At 40.7% G+C, this 25882-nt stretch overlaps 1 protein-coding gene across 3 annotated transcripts in view; it reads right to left on the bottom strand.

Moving 5' to 3' along the window:
• Positions 1-25882, bottom strand: part of DNAH1 (dynein axonemal heavy chain 1) — a 162403-nt gene that overhangs the window by 47604 nt on the left and 88917 nt on the right. For all 3 annotated transcript variants that reach the window (XM_074198129.1, XM_074198130.1, XM_074198131.1), the window contains 11 exons: positions 25685-25862; positions 24325-24519; positions 23444-23563; positions 11131-11289; positions 10332-10439; positions 8925-9065; positions 8627-8787; positions 6480-6637; positions 6178-6351; positions 5648-5686; positions 3867-4045 (listed from right to left, as the gene is read on the bottom strand). In XM_074198129.1, coding sequence (XP_074054230.1) covers positions 3867-4045; positions 5648-5686; positions 6178-6351; positions 6480-6637; positions 8627-8787; positions 8925-9065; positions 10332-10439; positions 11131-11289; positions 23444-23563; positions 24325-24519; positions 25685-25862 — 1612 coding nt within the window. The remainder of the gene's footprint in view (positions 1-3866; positions 4046-5647; positions 5687-6177; positions 6352-6479; positions 6638-8626; positions 8788-8924; positions 9066-10331; positions 10440-11130; positions 11290-23443; positions 23564-24324; positions 24520-25684; positions 25863-25882) is intronic.

Here is a 25882-nt window from a genome sequence, read left to right as displayed (position 1 = left end):
GGGGCTGTGCTAAGTCATAAGACTCACTTTCTTCTCCAGAGCCATCTAGGTCCAGCAGCCAGATATGACTCTGGAGGTGAGTCAATCACACAACTAGTAAGTGGCAAATGTCTGAGGCTGGATTTGAACTCCTGTTCTCTTGACTCCAAGGCCAGTGTTCTATCTACTGTCCCACCTAACTGCCCAACACCATGACTAATAATAGAAATATGTTTAATATAGTTAAACATGTATAACCTATATCAGATTACTTTTACTCAATGTCAAGGGGAGGAGGAGGGAAGAAAGGAAAGGAGAAAAATGTGGAACCAAAAAAAATCTTATAAAAAGATCAGTGTTGAAAATTATCTTTATATGTGGTTGGAAAAATAATTTTTTTTAAAAGGAGTAAGCTCAGAGCTTAGGGATACTCTTCCTCTCCATTCTTGATTGACTAGAGCAATCTCTTCTGTAAGGAATGGTCACCAGGCAACTTTTCCTAGGGTCAGAGACAGAGACCATAACAAAGCAAGCTATAAGATAATACTAACTCACCTTTCTATGGTACTTGAAAGGTTATGGAGCATTTCTCCACAATGATTCCAAGAGGGAGAGGGGAAAATCATCTTATCCTCCATTTTACATATGAAGACACTAGAGGTACAGAAACTACTGAGGGTCCCAAAGCTATGAAGTCCGAGACCAGTTCTTGAGAGTTCAAGCTTAGCCCTCTTTACAGTATTCCTGAGATGTTGGTCTCTGGGTTTCAGAACTCCATTTGGCTTCTTTGCCTCAAATGCTATGGCTATAGCTAGAACTTTTCCCTGATGCAAACCAAGATCATTCCCATCTTATGCTTTGCTCACACCCCATTCTGTGACTCCAACACTGAATTCTTCCTCTTTTCTCCTAGAACACACTATCCAGAGCATTCACAGGACCCTCATTGCATACTGTCTACCACTGCCAATTCTCTTTTCAAGGTTTCTGTCTTATTCCCTCCATTACACCATGAGCCCCACAAGGGTAGGAGTAATGTCTCCCCCTTGGGCTCTACCGTCTAGCCTGTTGAGGGCTATGCATACTTCAGGGGTTCAGCAATGGGAATGTTCAGAAACAGTCAGTGTAGGTCTAGCTGGGGGGGCCAACTGTGTTGGAAATCTTACTTTTACTTCAATTTAATTCAGTTCAGCAAAAATTCCTGAAGCCCAGCATCTCAGGATCCTCTCAAGAGGGATAGAGATGTCTAATCATCTGACTTGTCCTTGACCTTGGGGAACTCCAATCATAATGGAGAGCAGAAGACACAGATCAAGATGCCAGTCCTAAGAAAAGCTGGGACCAAGTGTCCGGGGTGCTCCAAGACAGATGGATTTCTCAGGTTATTCACGGATCCAGTTGGAATTCCAGAGGGAGGGAAGGAGAGCTCGGATATGCAGTGAACCAGAGGGTCTAATGAATTTGTGTGACTCAGTGGGAACTAGCAGAGGGGGGAAAAGATGGCCTTCAACTGCTCTGGCCTCTCCCCCCTTCCTTCCTCTCTGGAATGAAAAAGGATGGCTAAAGGTCACAGGAAAAATGTGGGAAGAGAATCTGAGAGAGTCACCAATGACAGTCAGCTCTAGGCCTCTGGAGAAAGACATCAAGCTCTGGGTCAGCAGGGACCCCATAATAATATTCTTGCCACAGATCAGTTTCTAAGACAACTCTGTCTTGAGGGATTAAGGTGAGAGAAATGATTATTAAATAAATTATTGGGGAGGGTTTTTTTGGGGGGTGGTCACTTATTTCCTCATTCTCTACTGGGCAAGTCAGCATCTGAAGGACATGGCCCCATAAAGAGATTGGATTAATTTTCTCCTCGATCTTGTTCAGACCCTACCCAAGTAGGAAAGTTCATTGTGATCTAGTCAGGTTTGGGTGGGAGCTATATCTTTTGTCTAGATTGCCCTGGGGCTAGGGGTGCTCTGGATGTAAGTGTGATTCAAGTCAGGTCCCAGGGGTGATCTGGGAATAAAAGTGAGCCAAGTAAGGTCCCCCAGTCAATTCATTAGAAGGGTCCACCTCTTACCATAATATTCATTCTCATTCACTGTCAACCAGTTGACTGCCACCTTCAGGAATACCCACTCTTTCAAGGACATATAAACTAGTGGGTTCCATGAGGGGTTTTTGGCATTCAGAGTTCCACTGACCCCTTTTATTCTCTGTTAGCATGATTAATAAAATGATTAGTTGCACAGAAATTCTGACTCTCAAACTTTTTATAAATTACAGAAAGAAAAAGACTGACTCAGGAGGGCTATTCCTGTCAGCAGCCCATCCCTCTCGAGTAAAGCCCTAAAACTACAGAACATAGCTAGAGGACCTAGTGTCTTTTGACTTTGAAGCTAGAACTCAGGATGATAAGAAAAATGCACACACATCAACCAATTTAAACATTATCTCCTTCTCTGATTGTTACAAATTATCTTTTCTTTAGTACTTTCCTTCCCTCCCTTCTCCCCCCCCCACCCCACACCCCACTCAGTCTAGTTACTAATCAACCACCCATTGAATTGGCATAGGGTGACTGGTTGAGTTGTAAGTGAAAGATCAAAAGTTGAACCCTGCATAAAAAGGAAGATTGTGCTATAAATGGAAATGAATACAAAGCTGTTTATTGAAGGCAGGGGCTGAGTCCAAGCAGACTCCAGAAGCAGGTAGTGGGAGAGCAAGTCTTTATGGGATATTGGATGGAGGAGGCAGGGTGGTATGGTTTCCATAGGGACTGGGAGCTGTTTAGATCTCCATGAAGGATGTGTTTTGTTTGGGAGGTCATTGTTTGGAGTTTCTATGGAAGTTAGGATTCTGTCTTTAAGGAAGGATAATTAATGGGCCTCTACTGGGCAAGAATAAAATTTGGTCCGGATCTAACAGTAAGGTTTGCTGTTTCATCCACATTCCAGTCACTGGTTGTCTCCCTAGTCTGGTATCTGCCATACAGTAACCACTAGATAAATATTGGTAGATTGAATGATTTCAATACTTCCAAAGATTCGGGATTTTGCCTCCACTGATACAGATGACAACCCTCTCCATTTGAGCAGTCTGGGAAAGACTATGGAGCTCCTTCTCAGACTCAGGTTTTTAAAGGCATAAAATAAAATACGAAGAATCAGAAAGGAAACTAATTCTATAGAATAAGTTACCAACACCAAGTCATAGGTACCAAGGGAAGGACAGTCATAGAACCTATGCCTTGGCTGCTATGGCCAGTCCAACTTCCCATCAGCTGGCAGTCACCATGCTAGAAGGAAGTCTTTCTGCTCTTAGCCTGGCTTGGGCCTTCTTGAGGGAACACAGGGTAGACATAGAGATACCTGCTGAAGTAGAATTTGACCTTCTAGGATTTGTGCCCTGATAGGACAGGCTCAGCACACTCAAGGTTGCCTCCACCTGGACAAAGACTTGTGTGGAAGAAGGAACCAGCAAAGTTGAGAAATGACAGTTTTTCATTTCTCCCTGAGCCCATGAGGTGACAACTGATAATGTGAAAGAAAAACTAGCATAACTTTCTGACTTTTTAGATAAAGAAACTGGGACACAAAAACAACAGGAGACTAATTCATGGTTACTGGAAATCAGTAGCAGAATGGAGACTCAAACATAGGCTGACTAAGCTCTCCTCTAAAGCTGCCCTGCATGGCCCCTGGGGTCATTTAACTTATTTCATTTGATTTACTTAATGAAAGGTAATGATTTACTCCAAAGATTAAGTTCTTTTTCAACTTTTTCTTTCTTTTTTCTTCTAGCATTCCTGCAAACATTATTTTAGGGGAATTAAAAGTATGACACCATATTCTCTGGGGCAGGGGAAGAAGCTACTTCATCAGAGGGGTCCTTACCTGGATTTTGGAGGGCTCAGCCATGAGCATGCCCTGGAAGACTTTGGAGAGGTCCCTCAAGTTAAAAGTATAGTGGCACTTGGCTGGAGTAGGCAGGAGCTGAGAGGTGATGGTGGCATATACCTGGATAGTGGCTTCAACAAGGGGCTCATTCAAGTCTGCCACTGCAGGAGCACCCGCTATTAAGAAAGAGTTCAAAATGAACCAAAAGACTGACAAAGGTCCTCTCATTATCTGAAGATAATAAGGCCCTGGCCATTCTTCACTATAAAGACTTCTTTTCCCGACATTCAGGGCCCTCCAAAATCTCATACCTCTCTCATTTTTCCAGTCCTTTCTTTCCTTCATTTATTCTCCACAACACAAACAATATAACTAAAACACACTGCTCTCTTGCCTTGTTCCCTATTTGCATAGTACCCTACATCTGGAATATCTGAGCTCTACCTTCTCTCCTCCTGAAATTTCCTTTTGATTTCTGGGATACTACCTGCTTCTGGTTTTCCTTCAACCTATCTGACCATTTCTGCACAGGCTTTTCACTAGACCACCATCCACTATCAAGCACAGGTATCCAAACCCCCTCTCCTGCAGTTTCTCTTTGTATTTTTTCTTCTTATTCTGATCTCACTAGCTCCTATGAAATCTAGATCATCTCTACACAGATAACTTCCAAACACACACATCTATCCCTTATCTCTCTCTCCAGAACTCTAATCCCATAATGTCAACTACATGCTAGGCCTCTCTCAACCCAGATGTTCCCCTGGCACCTCAAGCTTACTTAATAGGTCCAAAATGGAACCCATCATCTTCCCAAACCTAGCCATCTCCAAAATGCCCTATTGAGCCTGTTGCTCCATTTGGAGCCACCTTCCGTCCTTACCAAGCTGCCCTCTGGACATCCTTGGCTCATATAAAGGGCTTAATAAATTCTAGTTGACCACCTTTACCACCACCCATATTCACAATCTTGGAGTCATTCTTAACTCTTTTCTTCTCTTTCACTTAGATGCCAGTCTTAACAACACCTCACATATCCTCAAAAAAGACTGCCAAGGGCCCAGAAGAGAAGAGCATCACCTCTAGGAGAGCCAATCCTGTAGCTGAGGATCTAAGTCACATTAGGTCCTGGATACCAGGAGATCTGAAGCTTGCCAATAGCACCTCTCTTCCAGGGAAACATGGGATTCTAGGACTTTTAGAATACCTTTCCCAGTTATGGACTCTTGTTCTTTATGGAGAACAAGGACTTATTTGATCCAATCCTCCTCTAGCCTCTGGCTATTTCCCCCCACTCCAGACAAGGCTCAAGAGACCATGCCTCACCTACCTCCCCATTTAACACCATAGGTTTTAGAAATCTTCCCTGGGATTGAGACGGCCTGAAAAATGAGTGCAAATCCATCTAACATAGTTCATCAGGTTTCATACCATCTAACACTGATATCCTCCCATCTAATCAAGCATTTCCCCACTAGCCTCCAGGAACATAATACTAGTCCTCTCCCCTTTTCTAGATCTTGCTCTGGAAAACAGTAATCAAGACTTCCACTGTTTCTGAAAAGGCCTGGCAATGACTGGTCACACTCATCATCCTGACTAAAACTTCTTCCCCAGGGGCCACACCACTACCCATAGTGTCTCCACCTATTAGAATTTAAGTTCCTTGAGGGCAAGGGTGATATTTGTATTTGTATCCGTAGTGGCCAGTACAGAGCCTGGCTTATAGAAAAAATGTTTTTCATTCACAGGATCCTCTTGTTCAGTCTTTTACTTACGTACAGGATCTCGGTAACTCTTTTCTCCAAGTAGTCCAGCTACAAAATAAAGTGAGGAAGCTTTTCAATCCTATTTCTCAAGGTTGTTGGACTATCTCAACTAGTAGGGAAAATACATTTCTAAATTGGATAGAAATAAGCCTTCAGAACTGAACATCTACCTGTCTCCTCTACCAGAAACTGCTTCCCCTCTAGGTAGCAATTCAGACCTACTCCATTCAGTGATCAAAAGCCCTTCAAGAGTGAAGACTTGGACTTCAACTGTCCACAGGCTTTTGAATGATCATAAAATGTTATAATAAAATATCTTTTTTTTTTTTGGTTTTGTTTTATCCTGGAAAGGCAAGAAACCAGATTTTCATTTTTATCTCCAAAGATTCAGCCTTCCTCATAGGTAAAAACCTATTGAAGTTTGAGGGAAGCCATGAGCTAGGTTCCCTCATTTCATCTCAACCTGACCATCCTATCCTCCCTAGGCATGAGTGGTAAGGATAAATTTGGTCTTGGAGGCCTTTGACCCAGATACTCACCCATCCAGCTTCCTAGAATGGTAGAGAAGATGCGTTTCTTGCTCAAATCATCCATCTCAATGAATGAGAGGTAATTGAAATGGTGGGTAAGACGAGGAGTGATGGCATTCCGGCCCCCACCAGGTGGTCCCATGGCACAGACAAAGTTAATGTCCACCAGATTCTTGAACATACCTATAGAATTTATCAAAAGGAATCAGAAGTCAAAGAAAAAAACATTGCGGAATTCCATAAGGGTCTAAGGATCTAAACCTGGGTTTTCCAACCAACCTCATTTGATTAAGAAAAAGGTGGCTACATACCAATCATCTTCCTGTCATACCAGCCCCCATGGTCCATCCACTGGCGCAAGAGTTCAATGGGTGGCTGGGCTCCATAGGTCTCCAAAGCAGGCATATTCAGGTCATCAATGAAAAAGATAAAGTACCGGCCCATGGGAGGCCCAAACACCCCTTTTCGCCTATAGAAAGGAAAGGCTGCTATGAGCAAGCACAGAATCACAGAAGATTCCAGTTGGAGGCACCCAGGCTCCATCTGGGACCAAGTCAATAAATACCCAGCTAATTCTGACTCTGTTCTTTCCACATATCCAGAAGTGTTTGAGAAAGATCCTTTGCCATTCACAAGACAGCATTTGTTCAGTAAAATGTTATTTATTTTTGTTTTGCTTTTTTAATTTAGACCTGTGATATTATCAATGTGGAACATTGCCACTAAGGAAACTCCCTTTATCAAAGCTGATCTACAAATGTTCTCTTTAGTCTCAGAGAGTTGCCTTGGGGCACTGAGAGATCAAGTCATTTGCCCAGAGTCCCTTGGCCAGTCTGTGTCCCAGGCAGAGTTCAGGTCTTTATCCATTCATTGGTCTTCCTAGATCTTCTAGGTGAAGTCCTCCTTGGCCAACTCAGTCCATGCTTCCCACTCCCTGCTCTGAACAACCATAGCACTAATTCTGTTTCTGGTACCACCTATCTGGGATTTAATCACTGACTTGCTAGATACCTTTTGCTTTGCTGCTAGGGACCTTGGAGGTGAAGTCCAATCCTTCCCTTTATGGATAAAGATACCCTGCAGAGTGATGGAACTTCCTTGAGGTCATATAGGCAGGCAATGGCAGAGTTGGGGCAGGACCATGTCCTAAGAACCCCATTAGACTGCATCATTCCCTATCTCCACCCTGCAACTCGGAAGGCAGGGACTGGGTTAGCTTGGTGGAGATCGTGTATCCCAGTACAAAGGGCCCTGGATCTTCCATCTGCAGATCTAAATTTCTGGACTGGGTCTATGAAGGTCATAGTTCCCCTATCTGGGCCTCAGTTTTCTTTTTCCTATATAAAATGGACCCCCTGTTTATATTATTTACCACACAGGCAAGCTGAACTGTGAGATGAATCAAGGTATATAAGTACGTTTTTTAAAGCATCCCTATATCAATCATATAGCACTTGTCATAGGGCCTGCATGTGCTCCATAAATAGTTGTTGAATAAAATGAAGGAATAAAAATGATGATTGGTTAAAATCTCAATAGTAGCCCACAATCGTCCATCAGGAAACTCAGCTCTTGTCCACTGGGGAGAATTCCTGGTATAACTTTGAGATCTCCCTGTAGTCCCACTATTCCAGACTGGCCTAAATGCTCTGGATGTAAAGGGAGAGAAAGTTTGGGGAAAATCATGCACTTCCTATCATGTACTCCTCTATCAGAGTGAACAGCAACTGGATTTTTATTAAAACTGTGTGCAGCGCTCTAAGAAATATTGAGCAGCGGGCTCTCAGAAAATCTGGAAAGACATGAGCTGATGCAAAGCAAAATGTACTGTGATAGAAGTAACAGTGATATTGTGGGATGATCAGCTGTGAATAATTTAACTTTTCTCATAAAGTAATCCAAGACACCTCTGAAGAATTTGTGATGCAGAACATTATTCATCCTCAGAGGGTTTGATGGTATTTTGAATAGAATGAAGCATACTTTTTAAACTCTATTTTTCTTGAAGTTTCTTTTTTTTTGGGGGGGTGGCTATGTGTTCTTTCACAACATGACCATTATGGAAAAATTTATAATCTATATCAAACTGTGTGCTTTCTCAATGGGTGGAGGAGGGGAAGAAGGAAGGGAGAAAATGTTAAAATTGTTTTCCCATGTAAGTGGAGAAAAATAAAATACTAAATAAATTTTTTTCTTAAAAAGCTGCATGCAATGAAATCTTTTCTTTTAATTTTTTTCCTTTTTTTAGGATTTTGCAAGTCAAATGAGGTTAAGTGACTTGCCCAAGGCCACACAGCTAGGTAATTATTAAGTGTCTGAGGTCAGATTTGAACTCAGGTACTCCTGACTCCAGGGCTGGTGCTCTATCCACTGCACCACCTAGCTGCCCCTTATGCAATGAAATCTTAAGGGTTACAGAAGGAAGAAAAAGACCAGAACAAAAAAAAAAGAATTTTGCCTTTTATCCAGTTTGCTGTCAATGAGGTCCTGAGTCTGATTAGCTGAGGTCCGGGCTGAAAATGTCATGAAGTGGGTTATGTATTCCAAAGGCAAGTTCTTGAGGAGCTTGTCAAATATGGTGATTGACTTTCCTGTGCCCGTGGGCCCAATGCACAGGACCTAAGAGGAGAGGAGTAAAGGTATCAGGCCTCCAAAACTGGCCCTTGGGGAACCAGTGCTCAAGGAGAGAGAAGGGGGAAGTTTGGAAATGATGATTCTTAACCATTTCTGAAGAAAGAAACAGTATGAGAACTTACAGGTTTCTTATTGGTGAGGAGCAATCCGAGGAGGAAAGACATCTGAACGGTGATCATTGTGGGAACAATGATATTGGAATAGCTGATATCGGGGACCATGGTAAAGGGTGCTGATATATCCATCCACTTCACCCAGCTCACCTAGAAGACATAGGCTGCTTTAGGTATCAGACCTGGCTAGCTTAATCCACTTCACAGCAGGGCAGCCTCAAACAGGATCCTGGACATCTGAACCTGGAGAGATGGTATCTTGCTGAGGGTCAAACATGGCTGTTCCCCAAGCATTGGACCCCTAAATAGTAAAAAGGGTAGCTGATTAACTGAATGATGCATCCAGGATGGAGGAAAGGCTTTGGGGAAACATGAGGTATGTATACCATGGAATGCTCACCATCCCTTTTTACACCAAGCTAGGAACACATCTTTTAGAAGGCAGCGCCATGAGTTGGAATGGAGCAAGAGCAGAGGCAGAGATTTGGCAAAGCTACAGTGGAATGGTCATGAACCTGGAAAGGACTGAAAAGGAGGGAAAGATGGGATTTCAGATACTCTTACAACTAGTCTGTGGGCCTTTGGTCTGAAGGAGGGGGTCTCTGGATCTAAGGGCAAACCACTTCTCTGTTTTCCACAGGGAGCAACACACATTATAGCCTTTCACCTAGGGATGCTATGAGTTCATCTCAAACAGTCAATAATTCAAAGATCTTTGCCATTTGGCTTTGGACATATTGTGACTTTTCAGTAACTCCTCTGGTCAAGAATTTTACAAGATGGGGACAAGAGACAGGGGTATGATCTGCACCTATGTATGTAATACTTAGATCATGAGATCCCAGCACAACTGACAAAATACAAGAATCTTAGCCCAAGTTAGTTTGAACATTTCCAGTGGCAAGGAACTCATTACCTCATTCAAATAGCCCATTTTACTGTTGCATATGCTTGTTTGTAATGGCATTTTTCCTAAGTCTGAGCTGAAATTTGCCTCCCTGAGAATTCTATTTCGTTTTTCTTTCTGAGGCCTAACAGAACATACTGAATTTTGCAGCATCCTGCCCTGCCAGTCTTCTCTTTCTGTGGCTTCGCTTCCCCAGAGGGTCTGCCTTCTTAGCAACTTCAGGCTTGATTTGCTAGTTAAATGGGGATGTCTGCTTTAAGTACATCTGCAGAATTTGGAAGTGCTGAGTGATTAGAAAAAGTCAGGTCTGAGGAAGAACACTGATCATGGGCATGGTCTACTAGTTACCCCAAATCCTGAATCTTAATCAAGGAGAGATTTTCTTTGGCTCTAAATAGGAGCTAAAGCTGCCTGGTCCCTTTAGCAGTTAACTTAAGGAGTACACATTTCCTCCTTGAAGTTTTTGCCTCTGATTTAGCCTCTCAGTCTAAGAAAGAAAAAACCTTTACCTCTTTGTTTTCCTCTTCATCCTCATCCAAATCCTCCAAGTTACTGATGCCACAGTCATCTAGACGATAATCAAACACCAAGCCATCTTCCGGAAAGAGCAAGCCTATCTATGGAGAAAAGGTATGCACAGAACTTTGGTCTTTGGTCTCCTTTCTGACCAATTGTCCCAAAGGGGCAGGTAAGCCCAAGAACACTAGACATGGAAATATCCAGTCCTGGAAAACCCTGGGATTGAGGTCTCTCCAACCCTAGCCTTGCCCACTGCTAGCCTACTGGTCCTGCTTCCGTCCCAGTTCCCACAACCATTGTCCTTATGGAGGCCTGATTTGTTTGGACCCAGGCTGCAACCCCCACCTCCTCAGCAGCCACAGCTACTGAAGACCCCAAAAGAAAGTGCTCATCACCAAAGTCCTTGAACTATCAAGGGGTAATGGTTTTATCAGTGGAAATAAGATTAGAGAATCAGTATTGTCATCTATTTCATCACTGCTTCCTAATGACCTAAAGCAGGACCCTCCTTTGTAGTTTGTCTTCCCCCTAATTGAACATGAGTTCTGAAAAACCAGGGATTTTCTTATTTTTCTCTTTATCCCAAGCATTAGGAAAGCATTTGTCACACAGAAAATGCTTGATGAATATTGTTTCATTCATTGTGCATTTGTGTGTATATGTGTCTGTGTGTATATCTGTGTGTATTGTGTGTGTCTGTGTGTCTCTGTATGCTTTGTGTGTCTGTGTGTCTCTGTATGTTTTATGTGTGTGTGTGTGTGTGTGTGTGTGTGTGTCCTTACTACTCACCTCCTCTTTCTCCATCTTCTTTCTGAGCCACTCACTGAAGACTGCTCGGCTCCTGGAATCTCCTGTAGCTCCCACACTCCATATCAGGGAGAAGATGAACCAAGGCTCCACCAGCTCCGAGATGCGAACCAACTTATCATGAGGAAATTTCCTAGTACCCTAAAGAGATAGCAAATAAAATTAAAGCCACAGAAATACCAGCATACAGTGCCCACCGAATCACATCCATAGCTCAGACGGTGACATAATCTAGACAGACAAAATAAGGTAAAATCCTTGTCCCCAGTTCAACTCCAGGATTCAGTTTATTGATTTTTTACCACTGACTCACAGTTTAACTAACTCTTTATCCTCTGTAAAATAAAATATGTATATCTAAATATCCACCTATATAGCTGAGGCAGGAGCCATGAAAGTATCATTGTACGGTTTATACTGTTTAATAGCTCTGAAAAGAAAAACTTAATTGAAATGTTAGCTAAGTAATGGCATGCCAAGGAAGGCATAGATATTTGAATTCAGGTAGGGAAGGTTAAAAGGCAGAGCCTGAAAAACGGATCAGAAAACAGGATGATTAGATCTTTGATTCAAAGGGACAGGGAACTTTTAGAAAGGCCTGAGAACAAGGAAGCATCATGAAGGGATCCTGAGCAACAGCTGGGAGCTCTGGAAAGGGAAAGGCTCTGAGCTGTTGGGAAGTGGTGTATGGGAATACTGTAAATTATCATCACCTGGTGTCTTTGAACATCAGAGTCTTATCTTACTAAGTACCATGGGAGTGGGAGAGGATTAGAGGCTGGAAAGGTATTTAGGCACTGGTGTTTTGGTGAATAAACAGAGCACTTGGAGATCTTGAGGGAGAAATTTGTCTCCTTTGTCTTTCTTGTCTCCTGCCCCTCCAATGTTTGCCTGGGAAAGATAAGGGAGTCCAGAACTGGGATTCTACATATGGTGTCCAACAGGGACATATGATACAAAGGTGTGTTATCTGAATAAAGTCCGGAAGAAGAACATAGCAGATACAAGCAAGAGAAGCAGGTGACATCCCAGAGTGGAGGATTCTGGAGAAGATAACAAGTTTGCCATGGAGGTGATGTTAAGGAAGTTGGGACAAGGAAGTATGGAGGAAAGCAAAGGTAAAATGAAAGTGTATTTGCCTCCATGGCCTGAGGCAGAAGAAATAAAGCAGTATTATCAAGAAAAGCCTAGGGTCAGCCCTACAGCACCTAGGGAAGAGGTTTCAGCAGTACAAAAAGCCATCAAAAAAACAAAAGATCAGGGAGACAATTTGATGGAACTAGGAGCTGAGTTTCAGTCATATCCTGTTATTGAGGAACCAGATCCTTTTAATCCAGGAAAATTTAGGCAAAGACATAAGCCACCAGATATAAAAGCAATCAGAGATTTAAAGAAGGCAGTGGAGGATATGGGGCAAGATCACCTTTTGTGAAGCTACAACTGGATACTCTTGCATACTCCATGTTAACACTGCCCTGTAGAGAAGTTACTGCCTTCCTAAAGAACATATCAAAGATGGGGTAGGTAACGCCTTATCATTTGTGAAATCAGTTGGCCACTATTTACTTCTGCTGAATCAGCCTAGTAGAAGTAGGAAGGTGCCACCTAATGATTAGAAGCAGATAGAGCATGTTTGTCATCCAGACAATCTGTTTTTTGGATGAAGGAGTTTATAGAACAATGTAGACAGATGGCTTTGAGGCATGTACAAGGTCCCAATGCCACCACAATATTATAAACAGTTAAGTGGCACAGGTCAATTTTTCAACAATGCAGACCAACTATATTATGTTTAGAGACATATGAAAGAATTGCTACTTGTGTAAAGAATGCTTGGGGACATATTCCATCACAAAATGATAAGAAAGAACCATTTGCACTTATTGGACAAAGAAATGATGAGGCTTTTGTAGATTTTTTTTTTTTTTGCCCGGTTACAGGAGGCAGTAGGAAGACTAATGGGCTAATGCAGATGCTGATTGTCAGAAAGTATTGATTGGCTTAAGAAGGGATGCCACCATTGAGGAAATGATTCAAAAATGTGACAGAGGTCTCAAGTGTATCATACAGAATTAATGACGGAGGCATTTGCCAAAATGCACATGAGACATAAAGAGAAATGGAATTGCTTTATTTGTGGAAAAACTGGACATTTAAAGAAAGATTGCTGGAGTGCCTGAGGAGCTAAACCCAGAAAGGTCAGGGCACATCATCCTAAAACTCTGTGCCCAAAGTGTGAGAAAGAAGGACACTGGGTATCAGAATGTAGACAAGGAAACTTAAATGGAGAAAGGGGTCCTCTCCCAGGGGTCCATCAAAAACAATCATGGGGTATGACAGTTCAGGACCAGCAGGAGATGGAATGGAAAAACCAGGATGCAGCTTTGGCAACAAGCCAACCCATATCAAAAGTGTTAGGAAATTTAGGGTGCTTCCCCATGCTTCTACTGAAGTACCTATTCACCCTTTACAATTAATGGATGAGGAGTTTGCAATCATTTTGGCTCCACCTCATCCAGAGTATACTCACACATTATACCTTTAATAAAGCAAGTGAGTGGGGAAATTTTCTCTATCGTACTAATGAATGTTAATAATGATGATAGCTACATAAATGAAAACCAATGCGTAGCTCAGTTACATGTTTTTTCAAGATCTGGTATAAATAGGAAGGAAAGTGAGTTGAAAAAGGGATTAAAACAGAGAAACCACAATGAAATTATTTTTGCAACTATGATTTCTTCAGAAAAACCTCTTTGTTATCCAAGTAGAAGGAATTGCTTTCCTAGACTTGATTGACACTGGGGCAGATCGAACTGTATTCCCCACACAAAACTGGCCACATGTTTGGCCTAAGCAGGTTGCTTATATTAACCTAGTAGGTATTGGAGGTAGACAGAAAACAGAAATTTCTTGTCAACCCTTGAAATGGAGAAAAGAAGATAAAGCAGGGGCTGTCATTCCTTTTGTAGTTGAAAGGACTCCTTACAATATTATGGGGAAAAGATCTATTATATCAATTAGGTGCTAGAATTAGCACAGATTCTCTGATTGGGGCTGCTGTTGAGTTGGGAAGTAGAATCTCCAAGGCAGCACCACAGTGGAACCGAGCTTCCTCAAGCAGCAGTCAGTTGCCAAGCATCGGCCCCATAGCCAGTGAAAGTGTTGAGAACTCAACATTGAGGAATCAGCCGAAGTGGAATCTCTGAGGCAGTGCTGCAGGGGATGAGAAGCTCTTGCTCAGCAGGAGTCACTACTGGCACAGTGAATGAGATGTGGAGGACCTGCTTGCTACTCCTTTTGGCCACAGCTGCTGGCCCGATTGCGCTGTGTGTTAAGCATGATCCAAAACCCTAAACCCATGGGCAACTTTAGAGACTTCTTGTAGTTGCTGAAGACTCGGAAGCAAAGCCCGGCATTGTTGCAAACTTTGATGGGGAAGATGAATTTCACTCCAGAAGCCACAACAAGTTTCACTTGCCAGCCTACAGCCGGCTGCACCTCAACTGTTGCTTGGGCATCAGAGGGCTGTGAATGGAACACGAGCTGTGCTTCCTGTGTGGTGAGCGAAGGCATCACATGCTATTGGGCAGTTTGTAATGGTGTTGACTACAGTTTACAAAATGCAGCAACTCCAGATTGCACTGTCAACATCAAGTAATTTCAAATGCTTTCTCTCATTCTCTGCCATTCCCACCCTCTGCAAAGGGAGGAGGAGGGAGAAGGGAAAGCTTCCTTTCTGGAACTTCAAAACTCAAACCCATGTTATTTTAGAAATCAAAGGACCCCCATGCCTTCTTCCTGGTTTGGGTAGGGGTTGGGGTTGAACAATGACTATATTTTTCAATAGATTAGTGATTGGGAAGCTTCATGGTTCAATTAGTTAAGAAAAAAGGGGAAGAAGATTTTTTCTGGGACTGGGAAATTTGGATTTTTGTCTTTCAAATGAAGTCTGCCTATGACTTATATTTCTGTTGACTGGTTTTAATTGGTTATATGTGTATATGTGTATTTAAACATTTATAGGGCATTTTGCATCTCTCTACTGACCTGGAGAGGTAGGAGAACATGTCTATATTCTGAGATCTTGGTGCCAGCCAGGGCGTCCAACAATCTCACTTTGATAAGTTTGGAATATAAAAGAGTCGTTTTCTGTGTTTGTATTAGTGTCTAAACTCCTGTGTGTGTGTGTGTGTGTATAATTCAGATCTGAAATAGTTAAATGTTACCAGAGTTAAATGTGACTGACTCCTTTTAGTTTGAATTTTGAATATGATTGCTTTGAAAGGTTTTTTGTTGGCAAAAGAAAAATCTTTGTAATCTTTGTTAGTTAAAATGTATTTCAAGGAATTTGGGAATATTGGTTTTGTTAAATTGACATGTGTATATACTATTTTTGAACTTCTGTTTACAATTATGTGGTATCTATTATGTAATGATTTTGTTTCAAAAACAAGGAGGGTGGCTAGGTGGTGCAGTGGATAGAGCACTGGCCCTGGAGTCAGAAGTACCTTAGTTCAAATACTGCCTCAGACACTTAATAATTACCTAGCTGTGTGGCCTTGGGCAAGCCACTTAACCCTATTTGCCTTGCAAAAATTAAAAAAAAAAACAAGAAGGGGGATATGTTGGGAACCATTGTGTATGGGAATACTGTAAATTATCATCACCTGGTGTCTTTGAACATCAGAGTCTTATCTTACTAAGTGCCACGGGAGTAGGAGTGGATTAGAGACAGGAAAGGTATTTTAGGCACTGGTGTTTTGGTGAATAAACAGAGTACTTGGAGATCTTGAGGGAGAAATTTGTCTCCTTTGTCTTCCTTGTCTCCTGCCCCTCCAATGGTCACCTGAGAAAGATAAGAGAGTCCAGAATTGGGACTCTACACTGAGTGATTCTTGGGGGGGGCAGGGAATTCTGTAAGGTGTTAGGAGAGGGGGCCCCCAGCAACCTGCCTAGCCTTCAAGATCAAGACCCAGAGATACCATTTGGAAAGAGCTAGACTTTAGTGACCCACAGAGAGCTCAAGTTTGGGCTGAGGATAGAAATATGAAGGAATTTATTGACAGTGACTATTATATTCAGCTGTGTTGAACCACACCAGGTAACCCGACTGTGTTTGAAGATGCATCCACCTGGACATGTTTCAAGTGCCCCTGATAAGACTTCTCATGGAAGGAAGATACTTTCTGCCTCCTTGCTGATGATGTGCTGGTTTGAGTGAAATTTTTGAGAAGAACTACTAGAGGAGAGAAAAAACAGGCAAAGGATATATATGGTCCCATTCTTATTTTTTATCCTCAATTTTTTTTCAAAAAGCCATTTCTGGGAAAAGTTCCACATGTTCCAAAATATTCAAAATAGCTCTTTTTATAGCAGCAAAAATTTGAAACTGAGGGGATGCCCATCAATTGGGGAATGGCTAAACAAGTTATGGTACATGAATACTATGAAATAATATTATTCTATAAGAAACCATAAATGATTAGATTCTAGAGAAATATTGAATGATGGCATGACTTAGGATTTGATGCTGAGCAAAGGGAACAGAACCAAGAAAACCTCATACACATTAACAATATTGTAAGTTTATCAACTTTGATGGATGCAGCTCCTCTCAGACATTCAGAGAGCTAGGACAGCCCTAGGAGACCAGTTATGAACATCCAGAGGAAGAAAAACAAAACAAAACAAAAGCAAACAACAAAAACCCTACAGAATCGGAATGAACACTACATTCACTTTTTAAAAACTTCTTATTTCTTTCCTATCTTATGGTTTTCTTTCTTTTCCCTTAATCCTAATTCCTTATAACAAAAATGACTAATCTTATAAACATGTTAAACACAAATGTATAAAGTACAATATTCACCTGACTGCTGCCAAGGGGAGAAGAGTGGGAAGGAAGAGTAGAAGGAAATTATGTAACTTAAAATTATGTAACTTAAAATATGCATATGCATGTGGATGAATGTTGAAAAATTTTCATAACATGTAAATAGAAAAACAAAATGTCAATTGGAAAAAAATATTCAAAAAATTTTTTAAAAAGTCATTTCTATACACTTCCATACATAACAAAATTATGTGAAATGGAGTACTTCCATGTATGTATGTATACCTACAAATATATAAAATAAATTATACACATTACTTTCAAAACTCAAGTTCTTATCTATTTTCCTTTTGCTCTCTTCTGTGAATTTTAAAAAGTTACAATGATCAACTAATCCAAACATCAGTCAAGTCCATAGGTATATCTTTGCACCTTGTGTCCATCTCCTGTCTTCAAGAAGAAGCATAACAGGCTTTATCATCTGGAAAGGTGGTTGGTCACTGTATTGATCCAACTGCCCTCCACAGTTGTTTTTCCTTAGGATGTTGCTGTCCTGGTACAAACTGTTCTCCTGGTGGTTCTTACTTTCTACTAAACAGTATTTTCTGCAATCATCTCTCTATTTTTATAGTGCAATGATACTTCATTACCTTCATATATCATGATTTGTTCAGCTGCTCCCTAAATTTCTCTCTCCACTCTCTACCCCTACCCTCAATCTTGAATTCTACTTCAGGATCAGGAAGTTTGTTCTGCTTCCTATCCATTTCTTAATAGCTTCTCTCCTAAATCTTGTTCCCTTTCCCTTCTTTGTTTCACTGTTAAATTTGATGTAATTCTATTCCAAATTGGTTTTGTGCACATTCAACCATCCTTTGTCCAACTTGAAAAAGTGAGGTTAGTCCAATGCCCCTTTCTCCCATCCATTCCATACTCTATTTGTATATTCATTTTATAAACCCCACTTATGGAAAAATACACATTCCCCCACTGTCCTCCTTTCTAAATTAGTATATTCCTCCTTTTCTTTTCCCTCTTAAGACCCTCACAACAGAATCAATCTAACCCTGTTTTCCCCATTTTCTTCACTCAATATCCCTTAAAGATATTGACTTCAAAGGGACACATGCTTCTTCAACCCCCTAGTATGTTAATACTATATCATCAAACAGCTCCCTTACAATTGCTTGAATAAACTAATCTTCCTAGTTTTCTCTAGTCTCAAGTTTGTATTTCAGTTTCTGCACAAATCTTTCTATCAGAAATATTTAAAAATCCACTCTTCCATTATAGATCTATATTTCCCCCCGTAGCATTGGATTACATGCAGCTCTTCAGGGTAAGTTATTCTTGGCTGTAAGCATATATCTTTTGTCTCCTGGAATATTGCAATTCAAAATCTTTCACTTACAGTAAAGTTGACAGGTCTTGCATGATTCTGGCTATAGATCCTTGGTACTTGAACTCCATTTTGGATTTCTGCAGTATTTTTTTCTTAGATTTGGAAGCTCTGGATTTTAACCATAATATTCCTTGGATTTTGTCTTTTGAGGTTTCTTTCAGGAAGTTATTGTCTTGAGTTTATTTATTTATTATTAGTTAATAGAAGGAAGTATGGAAGATTTTAGTTGCAAATAAGATGGTAAAGTTACAAAGGACTTAGAAATAACTTTTATTGTCATTTTCACTAATGAAATGATACAGTTCCTGATGTTGAACCATTTGAAAGTACCAAAGACACTATCTTTCTATTTTTACTTCACCTTGGGAGGTAGATTTCATTCATTAAGTTTTTATTGCAAGGCAATGGGGTTAAGTGGATTGCCCAAGGTCACACAGCTAGGTAATTAAGTGTCTGAGGCCAGATTTGAACTTAAGTATTCCTGATTCCAGGGCAGGTGTTCTATCCACTGAGCCAACTAGCTGCCCCATTATTATTATTTCTTGAAATACAGTATGCAGGTTTCTTTTTACTCATAAATCTTAAAGGACTCTGGTGATTCTTAAATTACTCTCAATTTATTTTCCAAGTCAGTTTTTTAATGTCCATTATTTTTTCCATTTTTTTCAGTCTTTGGGTTTTGTTCTTATCTTTCTGATGACTCACGAAGTTGTTAATTTCTGTTTGGTCTATTCCAGTTCTCAGGGATACCATATCTTAAGTAAGGTTTATCACTTTCTATTTTAAGTTACTTATTCTTCTAATTATTTTTTTGAGAATGATTATTTAATTTTATATTTCTTGAGTTAAATCCATTGATTCCTTTGAGTCTCTGTGGTTTTTATAGAGGTAGATTTATATGTTTTTTGGGGGGGCACATTGTTTTTTTTTTGTTTTGTTTGATATAGTATTCTTTCTAGCTTTAGTTCTTAAATTGGGCCTTTGTGCCAGGACCAGACTTCAACCCTTTCCAATCCTTAGAATGATCAACTCTGGTTGTTCTCACTTTGCATCCCTTGGTCCAAGCTGACTCACTGGCTCAGATCCTCCTGGATCTTGACGGTTCCAAGCACTGGCTCTTCAGGTCTCTATCTGGCAATGTTGTACTGTGTTAGGAATCTTTTGATCCCACTCCCCCTCCACTCCCACCTCAAAATAAAAACCAAACACTTTCTCAGGGGAACTCTGCTCTTGCTGCTTCTGAGACTCGGGGCCCTACAAGCCACTTGCCAGTCCACCTCTGGCCGCACTGGCACTCAATTTGCTTGCGGGGAAGCCCTTTCCTATTGCCCATGGGTTTCTGGAAGAATTTTTTGTGCAGTACTTTGGTAAAAGAAGTTACCTACTGTAATTTCTCATTGGACTCATTTATCTTTTATGAACTCTAAGGTTTTGCTGGAGTGTTGAGAAGCTGGGCCAACTGCTTCCTATTCAGGAAGTCTTTTGACAGAAGTCTTCACTTCTTAGAGGAGACAGCCTTGAGTTGTTGGGTGGAGGTAAGAGAAAGTTGCCAGCTGAATAATTCTGGTGAACCTTCTGTTCATGGGGTCACGAGAAGTTTCAGAAACTGAATATAAGAATCTTTGAATGTTCCCACTTGAGGTTTATCTCTCCCTGTTGGGCCTTTCACTATAGGGAAGGTATTTACTTTCATAGACACTCTGACTTTCACCATCTATGGTCCTTAAACACACAATATAAAACGGGGGAAAAAAAAGTCCTAAGGACTATAGCTTTTACTTTTCATCTCCCTTTGTGACCCTTTTTTATACAGAGTCATGATCAACAACAGGTGAGCCTATTAGCCAAGATGGCAGAGAAAAGGTCAGGAAATTGCCTGAGCTCTCCCCAGTTACCCTCAGAAATGTGTTAAGTCAAGCCTCTAAATGGATTCTGGAGTGAAATGTTTTTCTAGCTTAAAATAACTTAGAAGAACTTCAGAAAAGGTCTAGTTCACTTGGGTGAAAGGGTAGTGTAGCCCAGCACATGTGGTACCTGGGCAAGCCAATGGGAGGCTCTTAGCCACAGCAGAGGTCAGCACCTAAGGGCCTTTGGTCCTGGTTCAGCAGGCCAGTGGGACAGTAGGTCGGCTATGGGTTCTCTAGCCCTGGAACCCCCAGTGTATTGGGTAAAACACTAGCACTTGAGACCCTTGACCCCCAGCACAAGAGGCTTGGTACAGTGTGTCCCCTATGCCCCAAAAGCAAAGCTCAACTTTAAAAATCATAAAATCAGCTAAAAAATGAGTAGAAATCAAAAAAGAGCCCTAACCATAGAAAGCTACAATGGTAACAGGTGACCAAAACTCAGAAGAGGACAACAGTGTCAAAATGCCTATATCCAAATCTTAGAAGAACTCAAAAACAATTTTAAAAGCCAAATAAGAAAGGTAAAAGAAAAACTGGGAAAAAGAAGAGCAAAAACTAACTGAAGAAAACGATTCCTTAAAAAGTAAAATTGGGGACAACTAGGTGGCACAGTATATAGAGAGCACCAGCCCTAGAGTTAGGAAGACCTGAGTTCAAATTTAGTCTCAGACACTTAATAACTACCTAGCTGTGTGACCTTGGGCAAGTTGTTTAACCCATTGTCTAGAGGAAAAAAAACTATACTAATGGGCAGAACCTCAATCTCTCCCTCTCAGAGCTAGACAAATCTAACCAAAAATAAGGAAAAAAAGTTAAAGAGATGAATAGACTTTTAGGAAAGTTAGCTATGATAGAGCTCTGGAGAAAACTAAAAAGGGAAAAGAAAAAATCTTTTTCTCACAAAAATTGATCATGTATTAGGGTATAAAAACCTCACATTCAAATGCAGAAATATTAATATGTACTTTTTAGATCACAATATAACAAAAATTAAATATAGTAACAACAGCATGCTCAGCCTGTCATCCAAGATGAAAAGAAACTTTTACTTCTATAATTGGGCTTTCATTTTCACATTTGGGGCATTGTTCTTATGCATATTTGAGAAAGAGAGAGAGAAAGACAGACAGACTTTAGAAACTGCAGACATGTAGTTTCTTCAACATCTTCTTTGTAACTTTCCCCCTTACTGAGGTCAGAGGCTAACCTCCTTTAATTTGAGCCAAGATCTCATTTCATTCCCAGGAAGAGTTTATTCATTATTTGCTATTTGTGGTGTAACCAACATTTGGTGGGAAGGGTTAAGCCAGTAGGTATACACTTAGGACTACCCTGCCCTCTTAAGAAAATGCCTTTTCTTTTGAACATCCTCAAATAACACACCTATAGATAAACTTATTCTAGTTTGGAACCCTTCTTGGAGGTTAGAGGTAAAAAGCATTAAGGGCCTTCTCCTAGTTCCTTGAGGGGTGGGGAAAACTCTCAGACATATCTATTTGTGCCACTTGTGAACTCCATTTTGAACAACTCATATAGACATAAATCTCTTATTTAGTTACACACCCATCTTACACTGTCAAGTAAAGAACCTCAGGCATAATCAATCTATAATAGGGTTGAATAATATAGTTATTAAGATTCCTAGCCCTGTCCAAAGGAGGAGAGAATTCTTGTTTGAATTCTTGTTTGAACAAGCAGCATAATGTGTAGAAAGAGCACTGAATTCCACAGCTGATGTTTGACCATGGACAAGTTGCTAAACCTCTTTTGAGCCACGATTTCTTCATCTGTAAAATAATGTGGCCAAGACGGCCTGCAAGGTCACTTCTGCTCCAAATTCATGATCTGTCGGTCTATGATTTCCTTATAGCTTAGCCTTTGGCAGCCCAGAACTTTGTCAAACCAACTCTCTTTCAAGTTTGGATTATCTTTCCAATTTCACTCTACTTTTATGCTCTGGCCAATAAAATGTCTTGTCTCTCTTTTCCTGAGGTCCCCCATCTACTGCTATTCCAGGTTCCAGAATGACTGATACTTATGGAACCCTATCTCTTCAAAGTTTAGAATGGGGTAAGGTTAAGAAGTGATTATAACATTAAGACAAAAGACATTAGCAGGACAATTTTTTTTTAAAGGCAGGAGCAGGTTGACTGATTGTCAGCTACTTGGATTTATTTTTATAGTCTCAGAATCATGTATGCTGCAAGCAAGCTAAGATCATTTCCTTGGTTACAAAAGTGTACAATTTTCATCATTAATCATATAATTCATGTGGTTACAAGTTTTAATCATGTGGTTACAAGTTTTAATCATGTGATTACAAGTTTAATTAATAATCATATAGTTAATTGATTTCTTATCCCTACTCAGACCATGATGACTTCAACCTATCTGTTACCTTATTTATTACTACATTGTATAATTATTAATTCATTTAAAGTTATTAATTAAGCAATTCTTTTAATGGAAAGTTTTTTTATATTTTCTGTGTAAGTAATGTTTTTCAATACACTTCCTTAACAATATATAGTGAGGGTCTTTATGCTTGTCCACCCATCTGTTAACTCTTACAATAACCAATTTTTCTTTCAGGCCTTGTTGGTAGAAACCACGGTTTCCATGACTTTTTTTATTCTTTCCCATGAAACTAAGGCTGCTAGAGTTCACATATTGGTCACCTGTACTAACTATTTTCTCACCATCTTTTTCATATATCCATGTGTATGGTAAGGGGGGCAAAACTGTTAATTTCCCTGGAATTCTATCTGACCCAACCTGTATCTGTCTTCCCTGTATATATTCTGACATCTCCTTGGAATTCCCAGTGTTGAGTTTTCCAGATATTTCATAATGTTGAAGCCTTTTGTATGCCTCAGGGAGAGGCAGTCCTGTTAAATTTTGACAGAGTTTACAATCTGTTTTATTCAAGGAATTTTTCTGAAATCCTTTCTTTATAGTCATTCCACTATTAGGGTGCACAGAACATTTTAAAAGTAAAAACAAGAAATTCTCCAAGACATTGTGATCTCATAACCTACACTTAACCTTTGATAGACTGTTTGGATGGCTCCTCTACTTTTCTTCTTGGCCTAGTACTAGCTAGGAGAGCTAATCTGAGGGACGGGAAGCAAGGATGCACAATCTTCTTACCTCCTTGGGTATAAAGGGCTTGAAGAAGCAGTCCATGATCTTGAGGAGGCTCATGGTCAGGTTACTATTTGTGGAGGCAATCACTTCCTTCACTGATCCTCGGACAAACTCAATAGATTCCTGGAAAAGAACAAATTGAGAAACCAAGCTGATGTCTGTCTTGTCCAGGGAACCATCACCTTTGGAATTTCCAATTTTGTTTTCCAAGGTGTGGTCCACCCTCTGTAAAGTGGTTCTTAAAGAATGAGTTTTTCCCAGGTTCACTAGACGTCAATCAAGTTAATCAGACAAGTTATTATGCACTTACTATATGCTAAGAACTGTGAAAAAATGCTAGGAATATAAAGAAAGTAAAAAACATGTCTTTTGTCCTCAACAAGTTCATTCTTTAGGGGGAACATAAAAAAAAATTGGATATACGAAACATATACAGTATAAATGGCAAGTTATCTCAGAAGAAACAGGTGTCATCATTTAAGGATCCAAGGATACTGAGAAAGGGCTTTTGAAGGCAATGGAATTTGAACTGAGTCTTTAAAAAAACAGGGAAGGGGCAGCTAGGCGGCACAGTGGATAGAACACCCATGAGTCCTGGAGTAAGTAGGACTTGAATTCAATTGTGGCCTCAGACACTTAATAATTAAACCGTCTAGTTGTGTGACCTTGGGCATGTCATTTAGCCCCATTGCCTTGCAAAAATAAAAACAAAACAAAAAGCCAGGGAAGCTAGAATGTGGAAGGAGGAATGGGGAATTCCCAAGTATGGGGGTTGTTTGAAGAATGGCAAGAAGGTCAGTGTGGGCATCCTGTTTTTGGAGCACCTGGTGCTGAACAAATAGGTGGCATTCCAGGTAGTACAGAGGCTGATTTTGTTTACTCACCTCCAGAAATCGCTGGAACAGGCTCTCATATTTCTCCCTGAAAGGCATCATGATGTTGGGAATCTTCCTCAGCCAGCACTCAGTGAAGGGCATGATTCCTAGGATGCTAGGCTCTAAGTAAACCATGCCACAGCGGGACACAGTGGCAGGAGAGGCAACCGCAAGGTCCTGGACTTCAAACATCATGGTCATCGACTGTAAACAAAAAATTGAAAAGAAGCTCTGTCACAAGGGGTTTTTCCTGAAAACTCTATATAGAGCTAAACCTCTCTGCCCCTCATAGAAACAGTTTGGACAAAAATGGGAGAGAGTACAGCAAGAAGAGTCTTCATAGTTGGATCCACCATCTTACTGCCAAAAAGACTTTAGAAGAATAGCCATCCTGGAACAGAAATAGAAGGCACTAGGTCAGAGGTAAGCCTGATTTAAAAGTTCACAGGAATTTGGAGCTGGAAATGGAGACCTTAGAGATAATCTAGTCAAATCCAGCACTTTTAGGTTATGGAAATGCCCAGAAATAAACAGCATCTTTATCTAAGACAGGACTGCCCACAGTATGTTTTTATGAGGGTCCCATCTGTGGGCTTACTAAATGCTTAAGGAAGCTGAGCTACCACAAAGCTCTCACTAAAATGGCAAATCAAAATATTTGTCTACAGTCCTGATCTAAGAAGTAGAACAGAACTTTAAACTGAGGTCTAGTGAACCTTTTACTATGCCATGGCCATCTCCCAATTGGGAGACATGCCATATATTCATATTTTATGTTTGATACACTTTATCTCTGCTCCTCAGTTTCCCCATCTGTAATAGGAATAATCTCTCCCACTCAAATGTGCTCTAGCTTTAAGGATCCTTTGCCATAAAGTCTAAAGGGTTAAAGCTTAAAGATTACTGAATTACCCAGGATTAGTGACTCCTTGATTTCACATAGGATTTAAGGCTGGCCCCATGTGGTTCCCTAGTCCTGATGCACTAATCCAGGACTCTGACAAACCAGAACATAAATAGGAAAAGTGAGAAGAACAAAAGGAAACTGCCCATGAGAAAAATGAGTTGCTAGGGTCCAATGCCAGCCCTATTGAGATGAAGTCTGAAGGTGGGCAGGTCTCTGTGAGCAGCAGTTCAGAGGACCTGGGTACAGGGGGCTGACATGGGCAACATGAATGACTGCTCTCAAGATGGCTCAAAAGGGGGGCAGCTAGGTAGCGCACCGGCCCTGGAGTCAGGAGTACCTGGGTTCATATCCGGTCTCAGACACTTAATAATTACCTAGCTGTGTGGCCTTGGGCAAGCCACTTAACCCCGTTTGCCTTGCAAAAACCTTAAAAAAAAAAGATGGCTCAAAAGAAAAAGGTACCTCAGTGAGTTTGATGATCTCCCCAGAGCTGAGACACAGCTTCTTATTGTCATCTAGCACAGTGTTCATGTTCTCAATCCAAACTGCATCAACTGGACCATCAAACATGTACCATTTCTTGTCCTTGTCAGTGGCAATGGTCCCTCCCCGGATGAGAGAGGCAAAAATTCCATCAGTCCTGTGGAAGGTAAGGAAGGG

Source organism: Macrotis lagotis, chromosome 8 (genome assembly GCF_037893015.1).
Source record: "Macrotis lagotis isolate mMagLag1 chromosome 8, bilby.v1.9.chrom.fasta, whole genome shotgun sequence".
Lineage (NCBI taxonomy): Eukaryota > Metazoa > Chordata > Mammalia > Peramelemorphia > Peramelidae > Macrotis > Macrotis lagotis.
Note: the sequence above shows the minus strand (reverse complement) of the source record. Positions and strands in the feature narration are given on the sequence as shown.